The sequence below is a fragment of the Paramacrobiotus metropolitanus genome, unplaced genomic scaffold (genome assembly GCF_019649055.1).
Source record: "Paramacrobiotus metropolitanus isolate TYO unplaced genomic scaffold, Prichtersi_v1.0 Parri_scaffold0000033, whole genome shotgun sequence".
NCBI lineage: Eukaryota > Metazoa > Tardigrada > Eutardigrada > Parachela > Macrobiotidae > Paramacrobiotus > Paramacrobiotus metropolitanus.
The window spans coordinates 189,942-214,255 of record NW_026570253.1 but is presented as its reverse complement, the minus strand read 5'-3'; the positions used below and the strand labels follow the sequence as shown (position 1 = coordinate 214,255).

The window sequence follows — 24,314 nt, the reverse complement described above, 5'->3', positions numbered from 1 at the left end:
CCAACACATAGTCGAACTATTCCAAAATGCAGTTGAGTTATTTTTTAGTATTTCAAGATTCCCAGTACGAAGAAAAACTGAATAACGACAAATGCAATTCGAATTTTTCTTTAGCTTAAATACGCTTTTTTAATTTCCCAAGATCTTCGATAATCGAATGTCCCACAAAAAATGTTGATTATTCTACACTGTGCAAATATCCGATACTCCCTGTATAATTAGGCACACCACCGGATCGGCGCCACGCACTAGATGAGAGTGAAAAAATCAAAACAGAAATTTTCTGAACAAAATTTATCGGTTGATTTTTTGTTAGCTGCTGGTACATCTGGTTGGGGTTGTGGTCCGTAACTTTTCGGCAATTCTTGTTGCTGAAAACGAGGGCAATAATCACAGATTTGTTGAGGGGATTGCAGGCCGACTGGCGCGTGCGAGCGGGCCCCGGTTGACTACGTCCTTTGATTGTACATAATCAGGAGAAAGGCGACTAAATACAACAGTAAGGCCGGTATGAGGCAGCCGGTGCGAAAGGTCAAGGGCGGGCTGCCGTTATTGCCATTGGAGGACTTGCGCTGGAGGGGCCCCTTCTGAGGCTCCTCCATCGGCATCGACGGATCGTGGTCCATTTGCTGTTTGTCGTAGTAGGACTTCTCATCTGCAATATCGGCTTGCTGAGAAATTCAATCGATTAATCCGATGTATTTTCTACAGGTTAGTTGACTACAGATTTTAGACTTTTTGGATTAGAATAACTTAGCAGAAATATTTATTTGAAATTAGTTGCGGAAACAATAACGTCATTCCTGGTGCGAGTAACCACGCCAGTCAACGAAGCGCTAAATTAAATTTTAAGAAATAACAGTTAATGAAAATACAATACTTTGCACTACAGTGTACAAAATTCTACTTCATCAGTCTTCATGAGAACAATCGAGAAATCTGATACCACTTTTTTTTATTTAGACAATAAATTTTTAGTTTCCTGCGATAGAAAAGTATTAATATACGTAATTCATCGATTATAATAAATCCACACTAAAGGTGAACAGACTTAGACCAGAAGTATGATAGATGCAATTTCAAAAATGCAAACGGCATTCCGTGAAATGCAATTTTTTGATCAAGCACTGATCGTCATGCACACACTGCGCATACAACTACGAACCTTTCATTCAATGTGCGAGTGCCAGTAGTATATTCACGATCAGTACATACACAATTTAGACGTTTACGAATAAATGAAAATCCGTTCATACATATAAAATTAGTTAATAACTGTGTATACATTAATTCATTCAAACATCGAAATACCTATATAAAAAAACGAGAAATTAACGTAAATCGAAGAAATCATATGGTTAAATTGTGCAGTCACGATTAAATTAAGAGAGACAGTACCAATTAATCGGGTGGCATTGACGCCCATTCGCATGGCATGCTTGTGACCTTTCTCTATAAATCCCATCGAAGAAGAGAGAAAAAACACCGGCCATTAATCGGCTGCATGTAATAATAAAAGCCGCGCACATCGGCACATGACAACAAACACAACCAGCAGGTGGAGCCGGGTTCATGCTTACTTTTCTTATTACCGCCCGGCCGTTGGGCTGACTTGCCTTTGCCCTGTGTTGTTTTTCCCTCCGGAGGAGCTTCGACCTCTACAACACAACACGATTAAAGCGGACTATATTAAGTAATGGCATGAAAGCGTTGCAGCCCAAGCCGCGGGTCACTGAAATTAGCGGCATCCATTTGCCGGTTCGGATTGTTGCATGTGGATATAGTTCTATAAGATACAGTATAGATTTGGTATAATATATATATACTCGCTCACGCACCGTACAACTTGGCGGCTCCCTCGACGCTCCCATGGAAATTAGAGGCTGCAATGCACAAGCAAAATAAATATCCACGCGTTCGTTGGCCAGGATTACAATTAAAGGCCGCAGTTTATAACGTAGGAAAAAGACTGATATCTCCTTTACATACCGCTGCATGTGTAGTCGCCAAAGTCTTTAGCGTCCATGTTCCGAATGGTCAGCTGCATCTTCATACGGTAGGCATGCGGTTCGGGTGCCGGTTCGGCGCGGATGTCGTACTTGTCGCTGTTGGTCAGAATAACGCCCTCCCGCAGCCAAAAATGCACGGCCTTTAAAAAGCGTTTGCCATTTTACACGTTCACTTTTGCTTTCTTCCGTAATTTTCTAGAAACTTTTCATTATCGCAAATGTTTGGTTGCATCAGCAACAGAATGTTTTGCTACATACTTGGATCACAGTCACATAACAATTAACAAAATACCTTAACGAAAGGTATATCATGCTATTGAATTTACCTGTGGAAAAGCTTCCGTTTCGCACTGCAAAAAATGAAAAAAATTAGTCTGAGTGCTTCAGATGCGGAAATATTGCTAATATTAATGTACTTTACCTTCAACGTGGCACTTCCGCCGATCCAGGCAGCCACATGCTTCGGCTCGACCCATATCATGGGCGGAACTGAAAGAGCATTTTGAAAAATAATGGAAATTACAGACTTAAAAATCCACTAGGCTATTCAAACAAATCGGCTGCTGTTAGCATATTTGTCCTGTTCCTTCGAGTAGGCTTAACAGCGGCGTTTAAGGCCACCGGAAGTGCTTTACGTACATTCGACTTTGACGGTGGTCCGCTGGCTGACAGCCGGTGGGACGCCGTTGGCGGCCATGCAGATGTACGTGGCCATATCTGCAATTATAAAATTAATTCAACCCAGATAATTACTCCACTAGTAACAGCCACTGAATAATACTGCAGATGGCCTTAATCGGTCAACCTTTCTCACCTGATCGGCCCACGCGTTCCAGACTTAACACCGATCCGTTATATGTCAAAGCTATGAAAAGTATAAAAGTAAAAATTACAATAAATGACATAATCATGATTATTATGGTATATAAAAATTTCGGCATGCCAAAATTATATATACTGGCGTATCCATATAGCATTACCTATGATGTACAAATTATTTTCAGTTATCGATGCGAGTAGAGAAATCAAAACGTAAATCGCTGTGGCGGCAGAAAAGGATTGTATACAGTAATATTAAACACTATATGCTTGTTGGATAACATCTTAACCAACAAGCACCATATATTACAATTAACATAGTACTCTTATAATACAGAAGCCGAAGCAAATATTGTCGTACCTTTTTCTTCGCCTTTGGGTGTAATATACATATTGTCTTCGCGCACCCAGCTGATGGTCGGCCGCGGGTGTCCGCTGGCGGCGCACTTGAGACTGACGTTGGAGGCCTCGCGGACAACAACGTGCTCGGTGGTCTCGTTGGCCAGGATCAGCGGAGGCACTGCAAAATGATCGCGCTTTTGTTATAATCGCCCCCCGAGACATGCCCTGATATATACAGATATATATGTACGTGTGTTCACGGAGAACATGTTGCCCGTGTCCGGCCGATCAGATTAGGCTTCGTTTAATCTACATAAATCAATTTGCCATGCTAATTATGCCACTGCCAGTGCCTGATTAAATTACAATATTCTCCACGCGTGCTTTGCTATAGGCTGTCCGCACGGACGGATGCCGGACAGCATATCCACAGCGCAGCGGAAGTATGTGGATTTGATTGGTATGTTTATAACTTTACGTCTTTCATAAAATTACGAGTACATGGGATTTACTTTCATAATTGTTGAGCCGTGTGGCTAGCAGTATTTCTGCCTCATTATGTGTATTGTGTAGTATTTATTGCTTTTACTTCGGTAAAATTATTATTAAGACAAAATAAATAAAGTACCAAAACTTACTTAGTAACAGTCTGGCAATTATAAGTGCCATATTTATTTATGTAAATACATATGCAAATATTTATTGTGCATTACCTAAAGAAATCTAACTAGTGAACGTACTCGTACAATATTATAATAATAATTACGGTGTCGCAAATAAAAAAGGAAAGAGGAAAAATTTAATTCGGTGTGTTTAATTCCGTCACCATTATTGTTGGAATATTCCAATTCAACCGAGTGAACTGCAGCTGGCCCGGTGCGGTACCGTACTGCGCCAGAGCGAAAATGATGTCAAGTGTGCCCGGGATAAGGAATAATGCAGCCCATCTGTGTTCCCATGGATTGCTCAATCAAGCACAAACGGTGCCATAATGCACAACCGGTATACGCAGGATCCCATTGCCGGCATATTAATTATTATGTACCGTGTCTGATTTACAGTCGCTCACTTCGCTTATGATGGATACGGTAGCTCATTACGCGAACAGTTCATACTGAATCCTGGCTAATGGACTTTTGTTATAACATGATTTCATCACTGTCGGGAAATTCAGCAGATGGGCATTTACACTCTGTGATACATATATACGACAGATCCGATCATTTGCTCAGTGTTTACACCACAACGTAATCGGCGTCCATGTGGTCAGTTAGCGTCATTTTAAGTAGCGCATTGCCCAGATTGTCCACTTAGTGCACGTCGATTACGTGGGTGTTTTATGCGCAGTGAGAATCATAAGATGAGTATTTTCCACAGAATATTGCATCGCTGCGTATGTAGAACCGGTGACCAAATGGCCAACCGTTGATAGCAGGATGCCGGTTGGGGAACGACTCTCAAGAGCGCCTCTCGTCGGGTGTGTCGAGGGCTTTCCATCAAAGGTCACCAGGGATCAAAACAGGTTATGCCGATAGTATCATTCGGCCCACGCTGTGTTTACACTTAAAGACTGAATAACACTTGGATAAGAGGCTAAAACATTCAGAAAAATCTGGGAGAATATAGTGTCGGTATTAAATGCAACGCCGTATGAACTAACGTCCTGTCGAATAAATATCAAAATATATCAAGGAAAAAATATATAAACCTGATGTGCATTTGATCCAAAAGAAATAAAAAGCTTGCATGGGCTTAAATAGATAAGTAAATGCCTAAAATATATCTGTTGATGTTGAATACTGCACAATCACGAAAAAATAATGCAAATCAACTGTACAGGGTACAGTTTCCAGACATTTGTATGACTGAAATTTTTTTTCCATTATGATAACATCACATAGAAGTACAGCTTTTGCCCTCCATGTATATGTTTGCATACTTTGTAATTTGTAGTGCACCTTGGTAAAACCGAGTTCCAAAAACTATTGCAAAATAACCTGCAATAGGCAGTAGGAACGCGCATGTACAGGAATACAAGTAAATGATTGCTTTCTTAGCATTGAAGACCAATATAAATTCGCTGTTGGACAGATCTAGATGACAAGATGTCCGATCATTGTGGGCTATTCACAGTGTGCATGTTATGGAGGCCGGAGAGTAAACATTGTTCCCAGTTAGTCCCAGATTCCCCGGCACACACTGCCCTTTATTGACAGTGTGATTATACAAATTTAACTGGATAAAACCCTATCAAATTTGTTGACATTTGTAAAACAAGAACGAGCCCAATTGGCATTCTTTTAAGACGTCGACCAGCGGCTCAAGTAACCGCAGCACCCGGCGTGCAAAACACTCGCGTTCAAGTGGCCGACTGTTGTGTTAGTAGCGTTTTTTCAAGTGGCCACTTATTGTCACATGCAGGCGGGTGTTTTTTACACAGAGCCGGCATTCGCTGACCCACTGTGTGTATGTGCATATCAATATGTATGCATGTGCTCCACTCGTCAACAAAACCAGCAGCCGTTGTGACGCTAAATGATGGATGGCACTTTGCTTGCTATCGCACTGGGTAAACACAGGAAGGAGATGGGCGCGCGCCGGGATGGATTGGACATGGTCAGTTTCTCTTCCCGGCAATATTTAATTAAATATATAAGGGACGATAATTTGGCCCGGCAAAGTGATGCCAAACAGTTATATCATCTTCCATTATACACATGTCTGACGTTCCCTCTTAAGTGTACAGCACAACGCAAAGCATATTGCTCATAATTGAATTATATGGGGAATATTTTCGAGATTATACGACTTCTGCAAAACACCGCCAACTGGGCTGATAAACTAAGCACAACAAAAAACTCCAAAGATGCGAAAACGACATGTACATGATAATGGGAGAGGCTGCCAACATGTGTATCCAGAAAACTCTGCCATAGGTTCAATAGAGTAGGCTATGGAACCTCTAAGGAAGCTTAATTTGTCACGTATTAACAAATTGTTATGCTTATTTTTCGCGCAGTAAACATTTATTAGTTTTTTTTAACAGAATGGTTTGTTAAGCATATACTCGTAGATTTGGGATTGTTGGCCGGAGTTTTGGACATATATACAGGGCATGACTGAAAGCAAAGTGACGATGGATATCAACGGAAGTGTTAGAGCGTGGCGGAAGCCGGGACAAACCGGCGTCCAGTCTGTGCCGTGCTGACCATCTGTACATACAGGCGTCTCTTTCAACATATGGACAGGAAAACAAACGCATAATGCGCGTGGCTACATAATGTCATTTAGAGATGTATACAGCGTTATGTCCATCGATCTAGCGACCATCCGGTAGGGCGCTCATTAATCATGCTCGGGTTGGCGTGAATTATTAATCTGGACGTAATTGTCCAGCAGCGGGACTTACTAATGCCGGGCATTGTATATTATGCCGCACTGCCGGCAGTGGCAGTGATTGTTTGTGGGCATTTGGCCGGCACTATCGCCTTAATGGCGGCCGGCACATTCGGTAGGGAAGTAAATCCCCGGCCTTTGATCGGTCAGTGTACGACAAGTGCTTACCCAGAACGTCGAGATGGGCGCGCATTTGCGAGAGTGGATTGGTGTTGATGGTGCAGGCGTAGTGGCCGGCATCTTCCGGCTGGACGTTCTTAATGTGCAGACTGAACTCCCGGCGCTCCTCGTGGCTGACGCTTATACGGGGATTATTCTGCACCAGCCGGTTCTCAAAGGCCAGGATTGTCTGCGAGTCCAGCCGCAACCAGACGAGCTGTACATACATACAGGATCACAAGGAGTGTATACGTACAGAGAGCATCAACATCATAAAGGACAGATTAAGCGCTGACCATTAAGTAAGAATACGGGATCACGAAGGGAATTCTGCTAAAGATTTACCATGTACAAACATAAATAGGATCACGGCACCACTTGCCATTTCCATGCTTCGAAATCGTTAGTTTACATTATCATAATACAAACTTTACGAAACACAGGTTAAAATCTGTGTGGTACGCGCTCTTTTTTCGTTACATGAAAATTAACTCACAAACATGCATACTCGCATCCTTAAAGGGTAAAGTATTAGCTACAGGTTGTCAAATGTCATAGGAAACTTTCAACAGACATGCTTACGTAAAATAAATAAATTATGTTAACGCATATAATAATTTAATAAAATATATGGATAAGTTTGATCTCAGGATCTCTGGTCGGTTGGTCTTAAATGAGCTTGCGCAACCGGGACGATGAACATCGCAGCGCACAATGAGGGAGCCGCGGCATATACATATCCGGTGATTACCTGTAGATCGGCAGATTTAACACTCTGATTAATCCGGCAAGTGAACACGGCATCCTTGCCCAAGGGAACACTGGCGTTCTCCATCTGGGCATCGAATTCGATCGGCTTCCGTCCCAGCTTCCCGTGTGCGGCATTCTTATGCGCCTTCTTAGCCGCCTCCACGTGCACTGCAATAGATAAACGTACAATACTGAATTACAAGCAATTGAATTAAAATGCCGGCAAGCTGATTAAGTGCCCGACAGATAATTGCGCCTAAATGACTCATTAATGGGAGTGACTGTTTATCTAGCGCCGCCGCCGGCGGGGCGCAGCTGCGCCAGTACCAGTATGGGATGCTCTTGCGAGCGTCCCGGCTCGGTTCGCCGGCTAATTGGCTTATCGGGGCTCATCCGCTGCTCCAGCGGGATTTCTCTCTTTGATTTTCAAGTGTGGCCACTACTCGCGTCCGATGCCGGGTTTGCCGAAATCTGACGCCGGAAGTTAAATTCCCATACACACTGGACCCGTGTGTATTGGTGTTGTGTGGCTGGGATATTTTTCATATATACATATGTATACGGTGGACAATTTTTCGATTTGACATACTTTTTATGGATGTATGTACAGCGGCTCCCATCGCGGCGCAGCGCACATTATCCGATGAGCGCTGCGCGATCAGCCCGTAATCGCCTGGGAATGCCGCGCAGCCACTGCTGGGAGGGTTATGTTTCCGTGTTGAATATGCGCTTGATAGGTCAATATTGCTTTATTAATCTTATCCGCAGATTCAACAAGGAAAAAACGTAAACCCAGGGCAATTGCGGTCATCACGATAAAACTAAAAACTAGTAGAAATTTGTTATATCTATATATAAGCCAATTGCAGCGAGCTTACTTAAGTAAGCGTCCACACAGTTAAAGTTAATTTATTTATCGGATCGACAAATCATAGAAAATTTTGGCATTTCTTATCACAGAAAAAGCAAACTGTTTTCACACATTACAAGCACGTATACTTCAGGATTTATGTTAATGTCAGATTTTTTATATACAGCACAAAAAATAAATTTCCTAGCGAATTTTTATGAAGTTCAAATCACGTTAAATAAAACGAAGCACGTTAAATAAATTGCTGTTTTAGAGGAAAAAAATCTAGTTTTCCCTTGTGGGATGACATGTGCCGGGAGAAGAAGCAACATTTGGCTGTTTCTCATCGTCTGGCGGCATGTGTTTGCATTTGTACAGGACAAATTACAAGGCAAAGTTTGCCGGGCCTCTCTGCAACACGCGTCAGCGCGAAGGAATAAATGACAAAGTAGCGCGCGCGAGCCGATTCGGAGAATGTGGGTCAGGAATAATCACTGGTTGGTGCTGTTATTTGTCTGCAAGCAGTGGGCTAAAGAAACAATACGCCGCACAACACAGATATCCCGGACTTGTTCGAGCATGCACGGCGCAGTGTATTCACGCGACCTGTCAAGTTGTATTTTTATTGTTGCCAAAAAGGGGCGCTGGTGAAAAGTGAACGTGTCAGCAGCACATTTTTGGCCAACCGGCCCCATTCGCTGATCGCGGCAGCAGTGGCACTTGTTCCGCCATGGCGCGGGAATGATCGAATTGATACACAATAAGTGTGCCATCAATTAAAATTAGTTGGGCACAATTAGATGTTGCTGACAGTTGCAACCGTCAATTTGACAAAAGCCGGGCACGGCACGCACGGATATTATTGTACTAGTGTTGTACTGCGAAGGGAAGAGAATCATGGAATGATCCAGAGCCGATTCGTACGTAACATTGTATTTATCAGCCAAGACAGCACCGAAATAGCCAGTTCGTACGCCCTACGCAACACGTAATGAATGGGCAGTGCCGATCCGCTGTTGTACGGTAACACGTAATCAACGGGCCAACGCGCACACGGCACACTGACCACTGCAATTACACTGGCCGCATAATGCCGCACGATTACCGGTTGCGCGTCGCCTATCTATTCATCTCTTTTCTCTGCATTCTGATTCGTCGGTTTCCAATCCAATTACCACCACACGTAATCATTAGCCGTTTGCAGGCCAAGTGGATTGTTTACCAACGAGCTGAGCCGTTATAAGTGAATCACGCATATTACCAAGATATTATCTGAGAAAATACTGATCATAAGTTCGATACAAAACGACAAATCGATGGTGTGTACATATTTTTACATGGGAATATATTAAAGTTTGCTCCTCAATGGGACAATAGCGCATACCACTGTGTGGTTTGTATATCGTGGCATACAGAGGCATTGAATGGGCAGCTGTAATCTGATCCTTTTGTACAGTGACCAGTCAAGGATCAACTGCGCTGTACGGCGATGGATGAGACTACGAGGGTGTGTACACCTGCCGTCTTTTTCCAGGACGATATCGCCTTAATCGATGGCGTGTGCCAGCACAGAAGGTGGTCTACGACGATTGCTGCTACCGTCTGACACTTCGCCAGACGGGATACTTTGCTGGCTGCCCTCGCACGCTGGCGATAAATGCCCATTGTAACTGGTTAAACAGATTTATGCGGTCGGCAGTGGCCATTGTGCTCCTGAGTCCTGACTTAGCCGCAGCTGATTGCCCCATTCACCGACGGTGCAGTACTTTACGGGCAATCTAAGGACACACGTGTCGGCTACTGACATTATGGGTCCTGCAGTGAACTCGTGCTCAAAATAAACCTAATCAAATCTGTCTATACATTTACGGACAAGCGCTGGCGTATCACATTTACGTCACGCTTTGCTTATTTTCAAACTGCTCTTTAATTTACTACGAAAACCAAAATATATGCTTTGTTATATCAACCGACCAAAAGCGTCTAAGTATTTCGAATTTCATAAAATAGCTATGTAAACTGTACGATTATCCAAAACAAGATTAACAGTCATCTTACTTTATTCTTCAAACATCCATAGCAAAGCAAATTTGCCGTCATAAAGTTATGTAGCTCTAATTTTACGAAAGCTCTTAATTAATATGTTGTGCTAGGAATTTACAAAGAATTTGGAAAATTACACAGGTTGAGGAAGAAATACAAGGTCGCAGCGTCATGATGTGTTAAAGGCAGCAATGAGGACAGCAAACGAACGTAGTTGAACGCATTGAGTGTTTCCTTGCATACTATCCCGCTGTTTGGCAGTCGCCGGGATTGCACTGATAGCCGGTCATTGGGAGGTAAAATTACACTTCCGGGGAAGTATGTTGTAATGCTTACTGGGCCCCGCGCTGTCTGAATGGCATTCATTAGGACGCTGGGAGGAGAGATGACCTTTAACCCGTCATTGTGCCCACTTAATCGCCGCTCGGCAGTCCGAAATCCTTGACCCGTTGCTGGGATGGTACACAGCCACGCAGATACGTTCATGGGAAGCAAGAGTTGGACTTGTTGTGATCGGCTGTGTTCCTAATGTGATTGTTAGGATTTTCTAGCTTGGGGTTACAAATCGGCAGCGGCAGCGATGCCCACCCAGTAGGAGGTTTTGTATATACATACAATATTATTATACTGGTCAACGGAATATTTTGGTGGAATTCCCAGTGAAGAAAGTTTTAGATGGGCGCCGGATAAGTTTTAAATATGTTTGGTCTGGCTGATTTCTAGTTGCAGCTGGATTAAGCAAACGGGACACACAAGATTGGCTGGGTAATCTCTTCTTTCGGACTATTTTCATAATTTGTCTTTTAAGCCACTCTTTCTTACCATAGCCGGCAAAAATGTTGTTTAAAAATCAAATCGAAAATTTGATTAAAACCTTTTTAGATTCAGATCCATTCAAAAATTATTATAATTCAAAAACAAATAAAACGTTAACATTCAAAATATTATTGAATTAAAAATTAGATCTGATTTCCATAATCGAGGTACTTCTCCCTTGCATGCTGCTGCAGAAACACAGGCGGTGAAATGCAACGCATTTCAAAACCAAGTTTTCATATAGAATTTCTGGTTTAAATAAAATACGGTTCAGTTATAACAGAACGTGGTTTCCGGTACAGCATCAATCACTGAATTATTCAATTAGGTCATTAAACTCATCAATTTGACACAGAAACACGGGACGCAATAAACGAGCAACTAATTGGGAAACGTGTAATAAAACAATATAAGACACGCACAGCCGGAGCGATATGGCAATCCGCGACTGGCAAGACAAATTCAAGGGAATATTGACAAAAGTCTGATTTGGGCATTTTATGACGATTTAAGATGCGGCGGGGATCAGATGGAAAGGAATGATGTGTAAATAGTAATTTAATTATAAGCGCTGGCCAGTGAGCAGCGCGCTGCATACTACACTTGATTATATCACGGCATGCCGGGCCGGGGAAATATCCTCTGTCCGGAAATTTGACTTTGATGGGTAGGATGATGCCAGCAATGCCGGTCAATACATTGTATACATACGTACATACAACGATCAACAATCCTGATGGAATAACATGATGCCGAACAAAAGAGCACAGCGATATGGCAAATATTTGCCGGGATTTTTCATCGGGTTTGTGTATGCAGGTATATACAGAGAAAAACCGGTGCCGGTTAAAAAGGGTATTAATACAGGAAGTGTTCGTTCAACTCCGACACCTCTTTTCGGGGACACACATATGCATATGCGTATATTATGGATATGTGCCCGGTGTTCCCGGCTGCATACATCTTTGATGAGCCGTAAGTAATGACAGACGCATTAATGGAGCGATGTGTGGATATGTGTGAATGTGTGTGCCTGTGAGTGGCCGTTGAAAAAAACGCTGTTGGGTTTGTTGACGGAAACAATTTGCCGGTCGTTCATATTCCGACTAACTCACTTATATTACCATCGTCTTCCCCCTGAAAATATACTCAATTTCACCCGGATGGCCCTTGCACCGGATCCAGTCGCGCGGCCTCCAAATGTACATCTACCCGCAGATATTGGCACAACGGAAAAAAGCAAATTTGTGTTAACAAGCTTATGCAACACGTTATATGACGTTACTAAAACTGCCGGTATATAGTTTTACGTTAGCATCCCTTTTCTAAGGAGAAAATTGGCAAAAGGAAGCGCGAAATGGCAAAAGTAAAACGAAAAATATAAAAAACGACATTGTAATTATATAGATAAAATTATATAACAACGAAAGGGAGATTGTAAAATGCTGTAGTAAGTGACACAAATTTATAAAAAAATTTGTGTGAGAGCAAAATCACCGTAATCTAAAATTTGAAGATTTTTTTAAACATATTTATACAAATACGGTGGGTAGAGCGATGTTTTAAGTCGATTTATGTGTAAGGTTTATAAGGAAAACGGCCTGAGAGCCAATTCAGTGCAATGGCCCTTTGAGCCCAGCGTCGGGGGCCACCATTTGTCATTGTGCGATATTTCCGCGTGAATTACGTGGTGATTTGATTGCTTTAAACTGGACTGGGAGCATATGCCCACTCCGCTGGTCATTGTATTAAACACTCGCATTTCCCATACACACAGATCGCCAAGAAGCAATATGCACAAGGCAAGCTATCCATGCCAGTGCGCATTCGCAGCGTCTTAATTGAAGATTCCAGTTTCCGTTGCACAGTAGGTCAATCTCTTTTACACGGGCGCATATATAACAGCCATGGATAATGGTTATCGGAGCTTAAGCCCATTTTCTTAAATCACTAGTCTTTTGTCGTGGCAACCGGCAATGCATTAATACTGTCGCTGAGCATTTTGCAGGACGCCGGCCGTTGCAACAGTGTATCTGTAGGTCAAAGATTTGTTTCCCCATTAGCGTCTATCTTTACCCCGGCAGATGTATCGTGTAATTACTCGGCAGGGTTTAATCACTTGCCAACGAGTTAGGAGGATTTCTCACCGTATCGTATTTTAAAAAAACATACATATTACACGGATCGATACGGGTTTAATCAAGAAGCGCGCGCGCGCGAGTGTACCGGTGCCGCGGCTGTCAGCACCCATTAGCCGGCTGGCAGCCGCGGAAACAATGGACAATTGACCCATATATATATACTGCACAACCACGGCGACGCCGACAATTTGTCATCGAAGATTGCGTAATGCGTTCAAGTGTGCCCGCGCTTGCGCTATTGTCATAAGAGGGAAATGTTGCCGGGATCGTGTTTTTGACAGGTTGCCCAGTATAGCGGAAATAAATGGTGGAATTTTCTCAGCAGCGGCCCGGCATTTTTACTACGTCAAAATGCGGCGCGCTGTGACAGGAGCATACAGTTCGGCAATAGGGTTCCTTCATTTCCGGTTACGTCGAGCGCCGATTTGTGCTGCTTGCTGACTGTGAGTACGTGTGTCAGCTGCTTGGCTGCACCTTAACAGAATTGTGCAGCCGGCTATTGTGCAATGTGAGGGCCATGACAAAAATGCTCAACACAAGAAAATCGAGGCACACAACGTACAACATCCTCTGTTGACGGGAATGTTTGTGTGGACATATATCGCCTTGTCAGGGACAGGCAAGCGAACCGGCTAATTAACACAACAGGGAATGCCAGAACTTTTTACCCGACATATTGATTTTCGACCCAAATTCTTTAAGCTCAAGTTAATCCACTAAGTAGTTACCACAGCACGAAACGTATCTACATATTGTGTTTTTAATCAATTCCTGCATTTTGATATTAATATTCTTAATATGCATAAAGGTTTCGTAGCGCCAGTTAATATTTATTTTTAAAGTTTTTGTATTTATTTTTAAAGTTTTTGTAAAAATAGAGCGTTTCTGTAAAAAGGTCATTAATCTGTAATTAGCAAACCATTAATCACTGTGGCTTCCAGCCATGCAAACCGGTACAATAAATCTCGAATTTGGACCACGCTGCGAATGAAAAAAAATCGATGACATTTGGCTGGGGCGTATTAACGATTCTTTCCCGTTACGAATTAAACTTGCATAAACTATGAAATGTACAGTGATAAATAATCGCCGCTTGCCGAATAATCGTCACCGCACTCACCTCCAACGCAGCCAATGCAGATGATAACCGGCACAATGGCACCGATGGGATACAGCAGCCAGGGTCGCATTGCCAATACAGCACAAGGATATACTGTACACACACACCAAATAGAATATTTATTTATTTATTTATCGGTAGAAACCGGCAAAATAAAACTGCCGGGATCAGCAACACTCAAGGGAATTCAAGCAGAGGAATATACATATAGGATACAGATACGCTGGTGTGTGAATTAATCCAGTGCCGAGCGAGCCCAATTTGTTGGCGGCGGCAGCAGCACTCCTCGAACAACTAGTGACACCCAACACGGTCAAAAAGGAAGTCATTAGTTATGGGAACAGATTTTGCCGATTTTTCCCCGGCATCAGCTGTGCTGGCACTGTATATAATGTGAAGAAAACTGTGGATCCGGTACAGAGCGTCGATTGTATAATACGACGTCTATAACATAAGATGCACTCACGATGTGCGTGCCAGCGTAGTATAACGCATGTACAGTCACTGGGCAATTCGTGATTTTTGGTGCTGGCAGATTGGTGGAAGGCACGATATGTACGGGAATAATTACCCAGATTGAGTCCTGCATGTACAGCAGTACGATGCCAGTTGTACACGTTGAATATTCTCGCCGTACTTTATTGATGGTGAAAGGGAAAAGCAGCGGAAATTTGCACCATTTGGTCGGGTCTCCTGTACTTCAGCCGGACAATGTGCAGGCGGGAGGGGGCGGGGCTTAGTCCAACAGCTCCGGTCCGGGAACAATGAAGCTTGCGCAGTGGTCCACAAGGGCGGATCTATAAATATGCGCGATACGGTCTGCTAAACGGGATTATATACGCGGTCACCTATAAATACACCTACAATATTCTAATCGCTACTTTGTCACTCATAGACGCCTTTTGCGTAGGCGTTGCGTCATAATTACGCGCAAAGTAATAGTTTGGCCATTAACAGCATAAAACACATTTTAAAAGTGACTTTGAGAACGTTTTGAAAAAAGCTCGGTACCACAAGCGCTCATTACAGGTTGGCACAAGCATCGTCCCTATTCATCTATCCCTAAACGATCGATTTCCTCCGCTTTGCTAATTGTATTCAGAAAGCGTCTGAACAAATTCATGATCGCCTTTTGACTTAACAAAATATGTGAGTTAAATTATTTTTTTTTTCAGAGTTCTAAAAATTTCAACAATTTTAACTTAACACAAACAACATTTCAACTCAACACTTACCACCAACATTTATCAAAAATTTTCGGTGTAGTAAATTTCCTTTGAAAATCAGCTGTATTCGCCATAAAATTGTATTTTTTAATATAAATAACTTGTAATGAGTAAGATGCAATCGATATTTCACTAACTGATCGACTACTACCAAACTTAAGTATAGCGTTCGCCACGATTCTACGCAGTGTACATAAATGCAACTACACAGTGCCGAAATTGTTTGCACGATTAATTTCCACGTCGGTTGGGGAAAAGGTTAAGGTCCCAAAAAATCGAATTAGCCCATGTAGTGAAAGCATTTGATTGCCGGATCGCCCGTTGTGCACAGTGCAGTGGGGCGCCGGCTTTGGATATTGTCAGTGCAGCCCGCGCGCGCCGGGCTTTATGGACTTTCCGGTTCGTTAGCATGGAAGCCAGTTTAATATCCCAAGACAAAGTGCTTTTCGCTCTCCTTGCTGCGCTTTAAGATTTCTCCGCTGTGTTCAACGAGTCAAATCTAATTTCAGGTGTTTAATGGGCGATCGGCCCGGCGAATTAACAGTTACATTGTCCAGATGTGTGCAAACTGCGTATTGTAGTATGTACCAGTACAAATGCCGTATAACGTGTACAACGCAGCCCGTCACCGGCTTTTTGGTTCGTTGGCCTCCTTAGTTAATAGTCTGGCGGGAAATTTTCGTCATTTCACTCAAGTTATGGGCGAATAAATGACGGTATCAGAAAACGTTTTTCAAGAATGCAATCTAAAAAAGTTAAGTGAAAGCCGGTTGTCAGTCAAGCACATTAAGAAACAATGAAAAAGAAAATCAGATTAGAAGCAAAATTGCTGCGCCAGTCCAACGAAGCTAGTAAGCAGGCTAAAGCTTCTGTGTACACCGCAGTTTCCTAAATTTTGTTGCATTTTATTAATTGTAGTTTTTTCCAAACCCAAGATGTGATTTAGATTAATTTTTGTATTACGGTAAAAGTGAACAAGTGCTTGTATTCGTATTCTGCATAAAGATCACGGAGTATCTGTAATTGCGGTGCAAAATACTCGTTCGCGTGTGCAAATTAGAGAGCACTAAAAATAGGGTAAATACATGTAAATAAGCAGTTAAATAAGCAGAACGTATTGCATTTTACGAAATAGTAGTTAATTCACGTTTTGCATTAGATTCTTTGTATTTCTTGAATTTTTGTTTGAAGGTGTAAACAAATTTTTTAAACGTCATAATGGATGTATTATTTGATACGTTCATGTATTTCAAAAGTTTCATCATGCGTGATTAAGCCAGAACGTTTTTAGCGGCAAAAATATAACTATAACTGTAAAAAATGTATTGTACATAGTCACCGTCGTAGTGCATGTAGAATGCAAGAATTTTGATTGAGCAGTCAAAAGTTTAAATTACAGCAGACCAGTTGCTGTCATGCATGGTACGCTACCGATGTGTGCATATACAATAAGACAACTGTGCAAAAAAAATACTACAAGGAATTAAGGAAATCTGCAAATGGTTTCTCGCGATAAAGTGGGATACATAAAACTGGCCACTGCACATTAGCCGATGATTTATGGCGCGTGCATGCGCCATAGCTGCCTACAAGTATCGTGCTACTGTGGATGACGCCGGGAGAAGCGGTGTTTTTTGCCATTGATTACCGGCTGTGATGGGGGCAAATTTGTCACGAATCGGCTCTTTTTTATCGCCATGATAAATACCGTTTCGCGGGCGTTCGAGCCGATTGTGCGCGCCGGTCGCGTTTTATCACTGGCCCTAATCGCCTAAGAAGCTCCCACGGACGTCTTAATAGCCGCGTGTGTACTTGTACAGTACTGTGTGTTCAGTTCCTCTGTCCATGCATGCCAACAGGCCGCAACAGCCTACAGCCAATCAAACTGATTTCTGATGCGGAAAATCATTTTTCAAAAATGATCTCCATCAACTTGGCATCTTCAATCACTATCAAATACATATAAAGTCCCAGTATGTATGCGACAACCGGTAAAATCTTTGACGTTATCGCATCTAATAGATTCCCGGGGCCATTTATCCGGCGGCAACCTACTGGATCATCATCATAGTGTTGTTATGATTTGGTCAACGATTGCGACAGTTTTAACAGTCAGTATTGTATGCGTTACGAGTTCTGTCTTTACAGCTATGAATACTTCTATATAAGAAATGTCCGCAAAAATACTACAAAAGAGAGCGGCTGTGACCTTTACGTTGTAATTACGGAGGGAGACCTTTAGCTAGGCTACCAACATGTTGGTTGTTTCTGCATTTGCTTGTCAGCTTTTAAAAGGCTGCGTCAACAGCTAGGCGTAGCTTGCACCAGGTTGCAGTAGCAGGTTACCTCGGCGCCAGATAGGCTGTGACAGTTTAGGAAACTTCGAATAACAGAAATCGTACAAAAACAAGAAAGACAGATATATCAGAACACACAGTTGAAAAAATTAGGATACTGCTAGGACGCTATAGCTAGATGCATCCCGTTCGAAGGCTGGACCGGCACTTCCAGTTTGTCAGATCAAGAGCGTTGCTTTGAGAGCGCTGCTTTTACAATCAGAGCCTGCTTATTAGTTGGCCGTACGGCATTCGAACGGTGGCGAGGCGACCACCTTCTGCGAGTACACCGAGCACTTTTTTCCACGATACTGACAAGGGACAACACGCCCACGCTCGCGATTTTTCTTTAAGCGTTTTTCCGAATTTCCGACACAACCGTAACAAAAGTGTGTACTGTGATACAACTGCAAAACCGTGCGTGAATCAAGACACGTGCACTGTTTACTTCAAGCACATGTTTTTTTCTTTTGGGACGACGCAAAAAACTGGAGTCGACATGTCCAGTGTCTGGATGTGCCAAAAACCGCTGCGCATGCAATGTTTTAATTTTTCATTCAGTCGATGACCGGAGGTAACCGTAGATCAGGCTCAGTTGCGCAACCGTTTCGGAAGTTCTCTCCAAATTACAAAAAGTCAATTTCACACCATCTTCGGTTGCCTGTGTTATAGTCGCCAGCTTGGCCAAAAGATCGGCAACGCACTGTGCTTTATTCAACTCTGACTTTTTCCGTAAACTTTTTGACTTCTGATCTTTTGAAAGTTGTTGTACATAGTAATGTTCTCTTGTACCGTTCATAAATTTCGTCAGGCTTATACGTTGTTGGTTCACATAAACAGTATTCTATCGAAATTTGAACATATTAAGTGCAATCATGTGAGAAGTTTTTAGTTTTCAGCCGCTTTGCACTAGGAGGATGGTTTTCTAATGATCCGGCTTAAAGGTCATGGCCTAAATTGGATATCGCTTCTGTACTTAACTGTTCCACAGCAAATAATTTCAGTTGGTATACAAAGTGCATTACGATTGAAAGATGTATAACCATTAAACAGTTGCGCATAATGTACCACTCTATCGCATAAGCTGTTTACGTGGTAGACAGCGAAGGTAAGCATGGAATTTATTGGTCCTGAATTGACACAGCTAGAACATCAGAATTCAGATCAGCGTCTCTGGTCTCGTCAAGTCACTTTGGTTGTAAAGAAGGACTGTGGTACTGCACGCCGTCATAATCACTTTGCCATTCTTAGTTTGCCAACAAAACCTGTTGCCCTTTCGGAATAAAATACGAATCAGATCAGTTTGCACGCTTAGCTAGTTGCAATGAAACTGAAATGTGGCAGACTTCCGTGACACTTGTTTGTATACGCCTAGGGAATGTGAATCTACATCTTTTGTTTGTAAATTTTTATACATTGACAAGGTTTTGCAATTCGCCAACAGATAAAGAGATCGCAGAAGACAGTAGAATTTCAGGGTTAATTTTATTTTACTCGCTAAGCCAGTAGTTTTGCGTTATTGAAGACGTGGGGAACTATAAAAACGCTACCAGAAATCGCTTGCTTGATTTAAAGTTAAAGGGGACAAAGGTAACGCGAAGTCGCGAACTGGTAGAGTTGCAACTGCAACCACTCGCACCTTTGGACTTGCTTTACGTAATACGACATTCTTGGCTCCGTCGAAAAAATGAGTAATGCCAATGAAAATTAATATCTGTCTAAAAGATCGTTATTCTAAAAGATTCGTTCGTAAGCGGTAATCATAATACTGCACCTAATGATACATTAGCATTTGTACCAATGAGGTTTAATATCGTCTGTGCCGGTAACTGAAAAGCTATCACATAATCGCAGACTTGCAAATCAGTTTGTGTTCGTAAATCGTGACTATTCCGGGATGATACATGGTTATGTTTCAATTCGATTTCCTTCAAAAAGTTTTCGTCCTCAAAGCATGCAAACCAGAGTATTTCAGCACTTTGTATACGCAAGAGACGCATCCTACGCAATTGCAATCTCTTACGTTTCCGCGAGCAGGCAAGTGCTGGTTATTTTTATTCATTTCAGTTTCAAATGTCAAACTACCTGGACCACACTATAAATTACGTAACTGCATTGTTCTGCCAGGATAATTCTCTCGCACAAACCAACAGGCAATTTTGTATCTCGACCTTGCACGATTACGTTTTAACGTGTATTTATCTGTTGATATCGAGCGAAAATTCGGAGGTAGTTTCTCGACCAAGAAGAACGCAGCGTAAACCAATATTTTTGTACAAAAACCTTCAAAGCCTTAAGAACTGTTAAAGACAAGCAAGCATAATGTTTAACAAACATGGCCATGTTAAAGAAACTACACATAATACTCGTATAAGCCAAAGTAGCGGAAAAACATACGTATACCGATTACCCGCAAAGCTTTTTGCATTATCTGCATCTTTTTTCGAGAGAAACACGTCGCACCCAAAAATTCCATGCTACTGACTAGTGACGAATCGTTTGAGCGTGCCCTCCGCGGGACCTTAGAGAACCGGAAAACGTGGAAACTGTATCGGAAATTGGTTCCCACCGAACGGCCACGTGTTGGGAAAGGTGATCTGGGGAATCTGCGGAATGGTGAGCGCTTGTTGTAAGGCACCCGGGGGCGGTTGCGATAGCTGGATCATCCCGTTGGTATTGCCCACAGAGCTGGTGCCTGTTCCATTGTTTAAGGTATAGTAATGCGTCCCGTTGCTCCATGCGATGCTGACAGACTGACCTTCGGGCTGGCCGCACATTAGAATGATCATTAAGAATATCAGGACGGAGAACATTTGGTCACTCACAGATGCGGAAAGCATGGTGAATCGTAGATGCAACGCAAGAATGTAAACAGTTTTGTCGAATAGAAATCGCTTATCGAAGAGTGTTTAAGAAATGCATGCAAACCCTAGTTTCTTAAATATACTCGGACAAAGCGAGTAAACAATGGGTACGAATAGAACTCATAGTGTGAACACAGCCTGGTCAGGCTCGACACGACTAAACAGCGCTTTTAAAATGGAAGGAGTTATCGTTAGTAACACACCATGCACGGGGAGGCGCATAATACGCAGAAAATGTGGAAAAATTGTTGCATTGTCAGCACAAGCGCAGCAAAAGCACGGTCCGTTTACAGTGGTGCTTTTAGCGGAAAAGCCGACAAGCCGAACTTATAAGGGAACGTAAATCCGTGGCGTTTTCTGCGCAAACTGTATGTAGAAAATGAAGTTTTAAACATAAATACAAAAACAATTTATAAAGATCTTATTAAAGGGAGAGAGAGAGAGAGTCTCGTTTACGGAGACGTCGGAGAGTCTATGGCATATAATTATACGGTTATCTAACGCCAGCGTGCAGCAGTACGATACTCGTGTACAATATACCTGTACACTAATGCAGTAGACAGTAAATGAAATTGTACATCTTATTAGTCATAAAATGTGATTATTACGTAACTAATATATAATATATAAAATATTTATACGCATACACCGACAAACCGCTAGTTAGCGCTGCCACAGGACATTAGAGCTGGTAACAGAAGGTAAATTATGTGCCGTATAGCCCTTTAAAATTTCCGAACATTATTTACCAGCCTTCTGTGTGAACATCTTCTGGCCATTTAATTCGTTTCATCTTTTCAACGTCAAAGAATATGAACCGATACACATACCGAAAATTACAATAGAAAAGCGCAGAAAAGTGGCTTTTCTGAGCCACTTTTCTACGATTTTTTTCAATTTTTGAGCCATTTTCGAACTGGCGCGTCGGGCGCGCGACCCCCCCCCCCTACCCTCGGACCTCGCGACGGCCCTGATAATACGTACCAGCAAATATGTACAAAGAGGGTCTTTTAAAGCTACACTTGGAAAAGATTGTACGTACACGAACAGTTTAACGCTGTCACATGTACAGTTCGATCAGAATCAGGCAAAACGGTTTCGACGGAAATATTTTGCAAAATATCGCAGTGATACTTTAATGGGATAGAAACTGAAGTGAGGAACGGACTGCCGCAAACGCTAAGCATTATGTAGTGCACTACAATATAGGTGGCAATCAGTAACATGAGTTTCTTGCTTTTTTGTCGGCATACACTCGCATTCTTCTCGTCAGAGACTAACCCGAGCATTTCTAAAGAGTATGTTATCCACTGACGGTGACTAATGCTTATCCTCTTGGCGCAAGTAAATACCATGCTCATTCATCACAGCTATCGAGCGTGACCTTTTTGGCGCGGAAGGCACAGCGCATACTGCGCTTTTTTGGGCAGTGGCGCGTGTTTCTGCTACAATCAGTTTACCTGTCTCTCCGATAGAGGGAATCGGAGTGCGTCCATTCGAACGCGGAGCGTTCTCGTCGAGCGCAGTTAGTTACAGTTTTAGCGCGGAGCAGAGCGGACGCTTATCCACAGCTGTCGAGGGGCCACGCCCGGTCCACTAAATGCCCGTGCGCGGCGTAATGCACGATGGTGCAGGAGTTCCGTATCGGTCTGCGACAGTTCCATGCACTTAATTTGGGATTCGCCGAAACAACTAGCAACGCAACAACGACTGCTCCAAGTTTGCGACCACTACTCCGACTACGACCACGACGCGGCGCCGCCGATTGCCCAACCAGTTCTTTCATGTCTTTACACAGTGGTTCTACTACGACCCGGTAAGAGCCACCGGTACGCTCATCATTATAGCTACTACTTCGGCTACCTGTACCGGTGCATCGGATAACATTGCGAACCCTGTACGTGGAGACAGCCGGCCATGGTGCTTATTGCGTCTAAATACACCCAACAACTGCCAACGAACCGTGTCGGCAGGGCCAACATAGAGCGGTCCGCCGGGTCGCCGCGGTACCACGCGAGACGTTAGTTGTCGTGTCACGTGTTACTTTTCGCCATACCTTGGCCTCCGGCGGTCTTCCGAGGAACGACTTTCGCTCCCACCGCCCTACCAAAAAGTTATTACAACTTTGTTTAGTGTGAAGCTACATAGAGGAACGCCGTCGCGGATTGGTTTTCCGAGGTGCAAAACCAGTATGAGCGGTGCATCACCTGAAGTTTTGCTTCTGGTTAGCGAAGAATTTACTACAGCACTAGTACTGTAGTATAGTGCCCAAGCCAGTTGCTTTAATACAGTATTAAAATGCCACATCGGTGACTTATAAGAAGGTCACGTACCATATACTGCGTAGTTACTAAAATCAATTTGGATTCATTTACGCAGTTCGGGTTGCGTACTTTTGCACGATCACTACGACGCAAAGGCGTCAATGGCACGTCACTACGACAAGGTCATGCAGGCCGACCAACTGTGGTGCAGTGAAAGCTATACCGGTATTTTATTTCAAGTGGCCCACTTGTTCGTACAGATAAGGCGGACCAGCAACAGCAACTACAGAATGCCAAAGGTCACTAATGGCCATCGAACTCAAAAGCCAGAAAATGTTGTCACTAAAGTAGTACCGCAAAAGCATTATCAACGTCCACTGCTAATCAAAGACAGTAAAAATAAAGATTGGGACATAACTGTCCGTATTGGCGACGATGCGCCGAAGTCATTGATCGCTATCCGGAGTTTACTGTGCATGTACAATACATGTATTGGTAAAATAAGCAACTGCACGGCTCCTCTGCGACTGCCTGTGTTAACTGGCAGGATTCTAAAGCTACCTCCGACACCACATGCAACGATGCTTGATGCTTGTGTGAAGCCATAACTAAAAATACAGATTACGGAAGTACTGAAGAAAATCGTGTCATTCTTCCTCGGGCCGGAATGTCCTGCAAACTGCAGAATCTAGTTCTTTTTGCCGTTAAATTCTCAGCCGCATCATGCATTCAGTCAGACAAATTTTTCTTGTCTGGACATCAAGTTCAATTTTAAAGTGGAACAAAGTTTGGTTTTAAATGCCCAACAGGTATCAGCTAATAGCTCAGCAGATAGTTTCATTATGACATTAACTTTATTCTACGGATACACAGCTTATAGTTGCCCAAAACAGCCTTTTAAAGAAGTAAAATTCCCATGTCGGTTTACGGGAGTAAATGCATTAGCTATTGTACTCTTATACTTTAATTTCGGTTGTTTTAAGTGTTATTTTCCCCATCTAGGCATGCAGTCACCAAAGCTGCAAAGCGCAACATCGTGCATGCAGATATCCATTTGGTTGGCAGCAAGACTTTCTTATCACTAAAGGTCACGATTCTACTGCAGATAAAATTGTATGCTAAGTGCCTGCGCACCTCTAGGACGCTTCAGTTACAGACGATTCCGCCTTCATGACGTCT

At 42.8% G+C, this 24,314-nt stretch overlaps 1 protein-coding gene across 2 annotated transcripts; it reads right to left on the bottom strand.

The window, feature by feature from the left end:
* Positions 1–41: 41 nt before the first annotated feature.
* On the bottom strand, positions 42–15,166 carry LOC129589120 (lachesin-like). Of its 2 annotated transcripts, XM_055483658.1 has the most exons (13): positions 14,446–15,166; positions 7,477–7,643; positions 6,735–6,942; positions 3,190–3,348; positions 2,824–2,874; positions 2,649–2,726; positions 2,431–2,498; positions 2,336–2,359; positions 1,990–2,149; positions 1,839–1,883; positions 1,581–1,658; positions 1,399–1,452; positions 42–655 (listed from the first exon to the last, which is right to left on the bottom strand). In XM_055483658.1, the coding sequence occupies exons 1-13, from the start codon at positions 14,513–14,515 to the stop codon at positions 450–452; spliced, it is 1,368 nt and encodes a 455-aa protein (XP_055339633.1). In that variant the 5' UTR covers positions 14,516–15,166; the 3' UTR covers positions 42–449. The 2 variants fall into 2 exon arrangements, with proteins under 2 accessions (XP_055339633.1, XP_055339634.1); XM_055483659.1 differs by lacking the exons at positions 42–655; positions 1,399–1,452 and having other exon boundaries at positions 1,601–1,786.
* Between the last annotated feature and the right edge of the window lie 9,148 nt (positions 15,167–24,314).

What these genes read in the sequence shown, in the direction of transcription:
- LOC129589120 (XM_055483658.1), bottom strand. Translation starts at nt 14,515, where the DNA reads ATGCGACCCTGGCTGCTGTATCCCATCGGTGCCATTGTGCCGGTTATC. An exon ending in CTGCATTGGCTGCGTTGGAG is followed by an intron (nt 7,644 to 14,445) that starts GTGAGTGCGGTG and finishes TATCTATTGCAG; the next exon opens with TGCACGTGGAGGCGGCTAAG. An exon ending in TTAAATCTGCCGATCTACAG is followed by an intron (nt 6,943 to 7,476) that starts GTAATCACCGGA and finishes ATGTATGTACAG; the next exon opens with CTCGTCTGGTTGCGGCTGGA.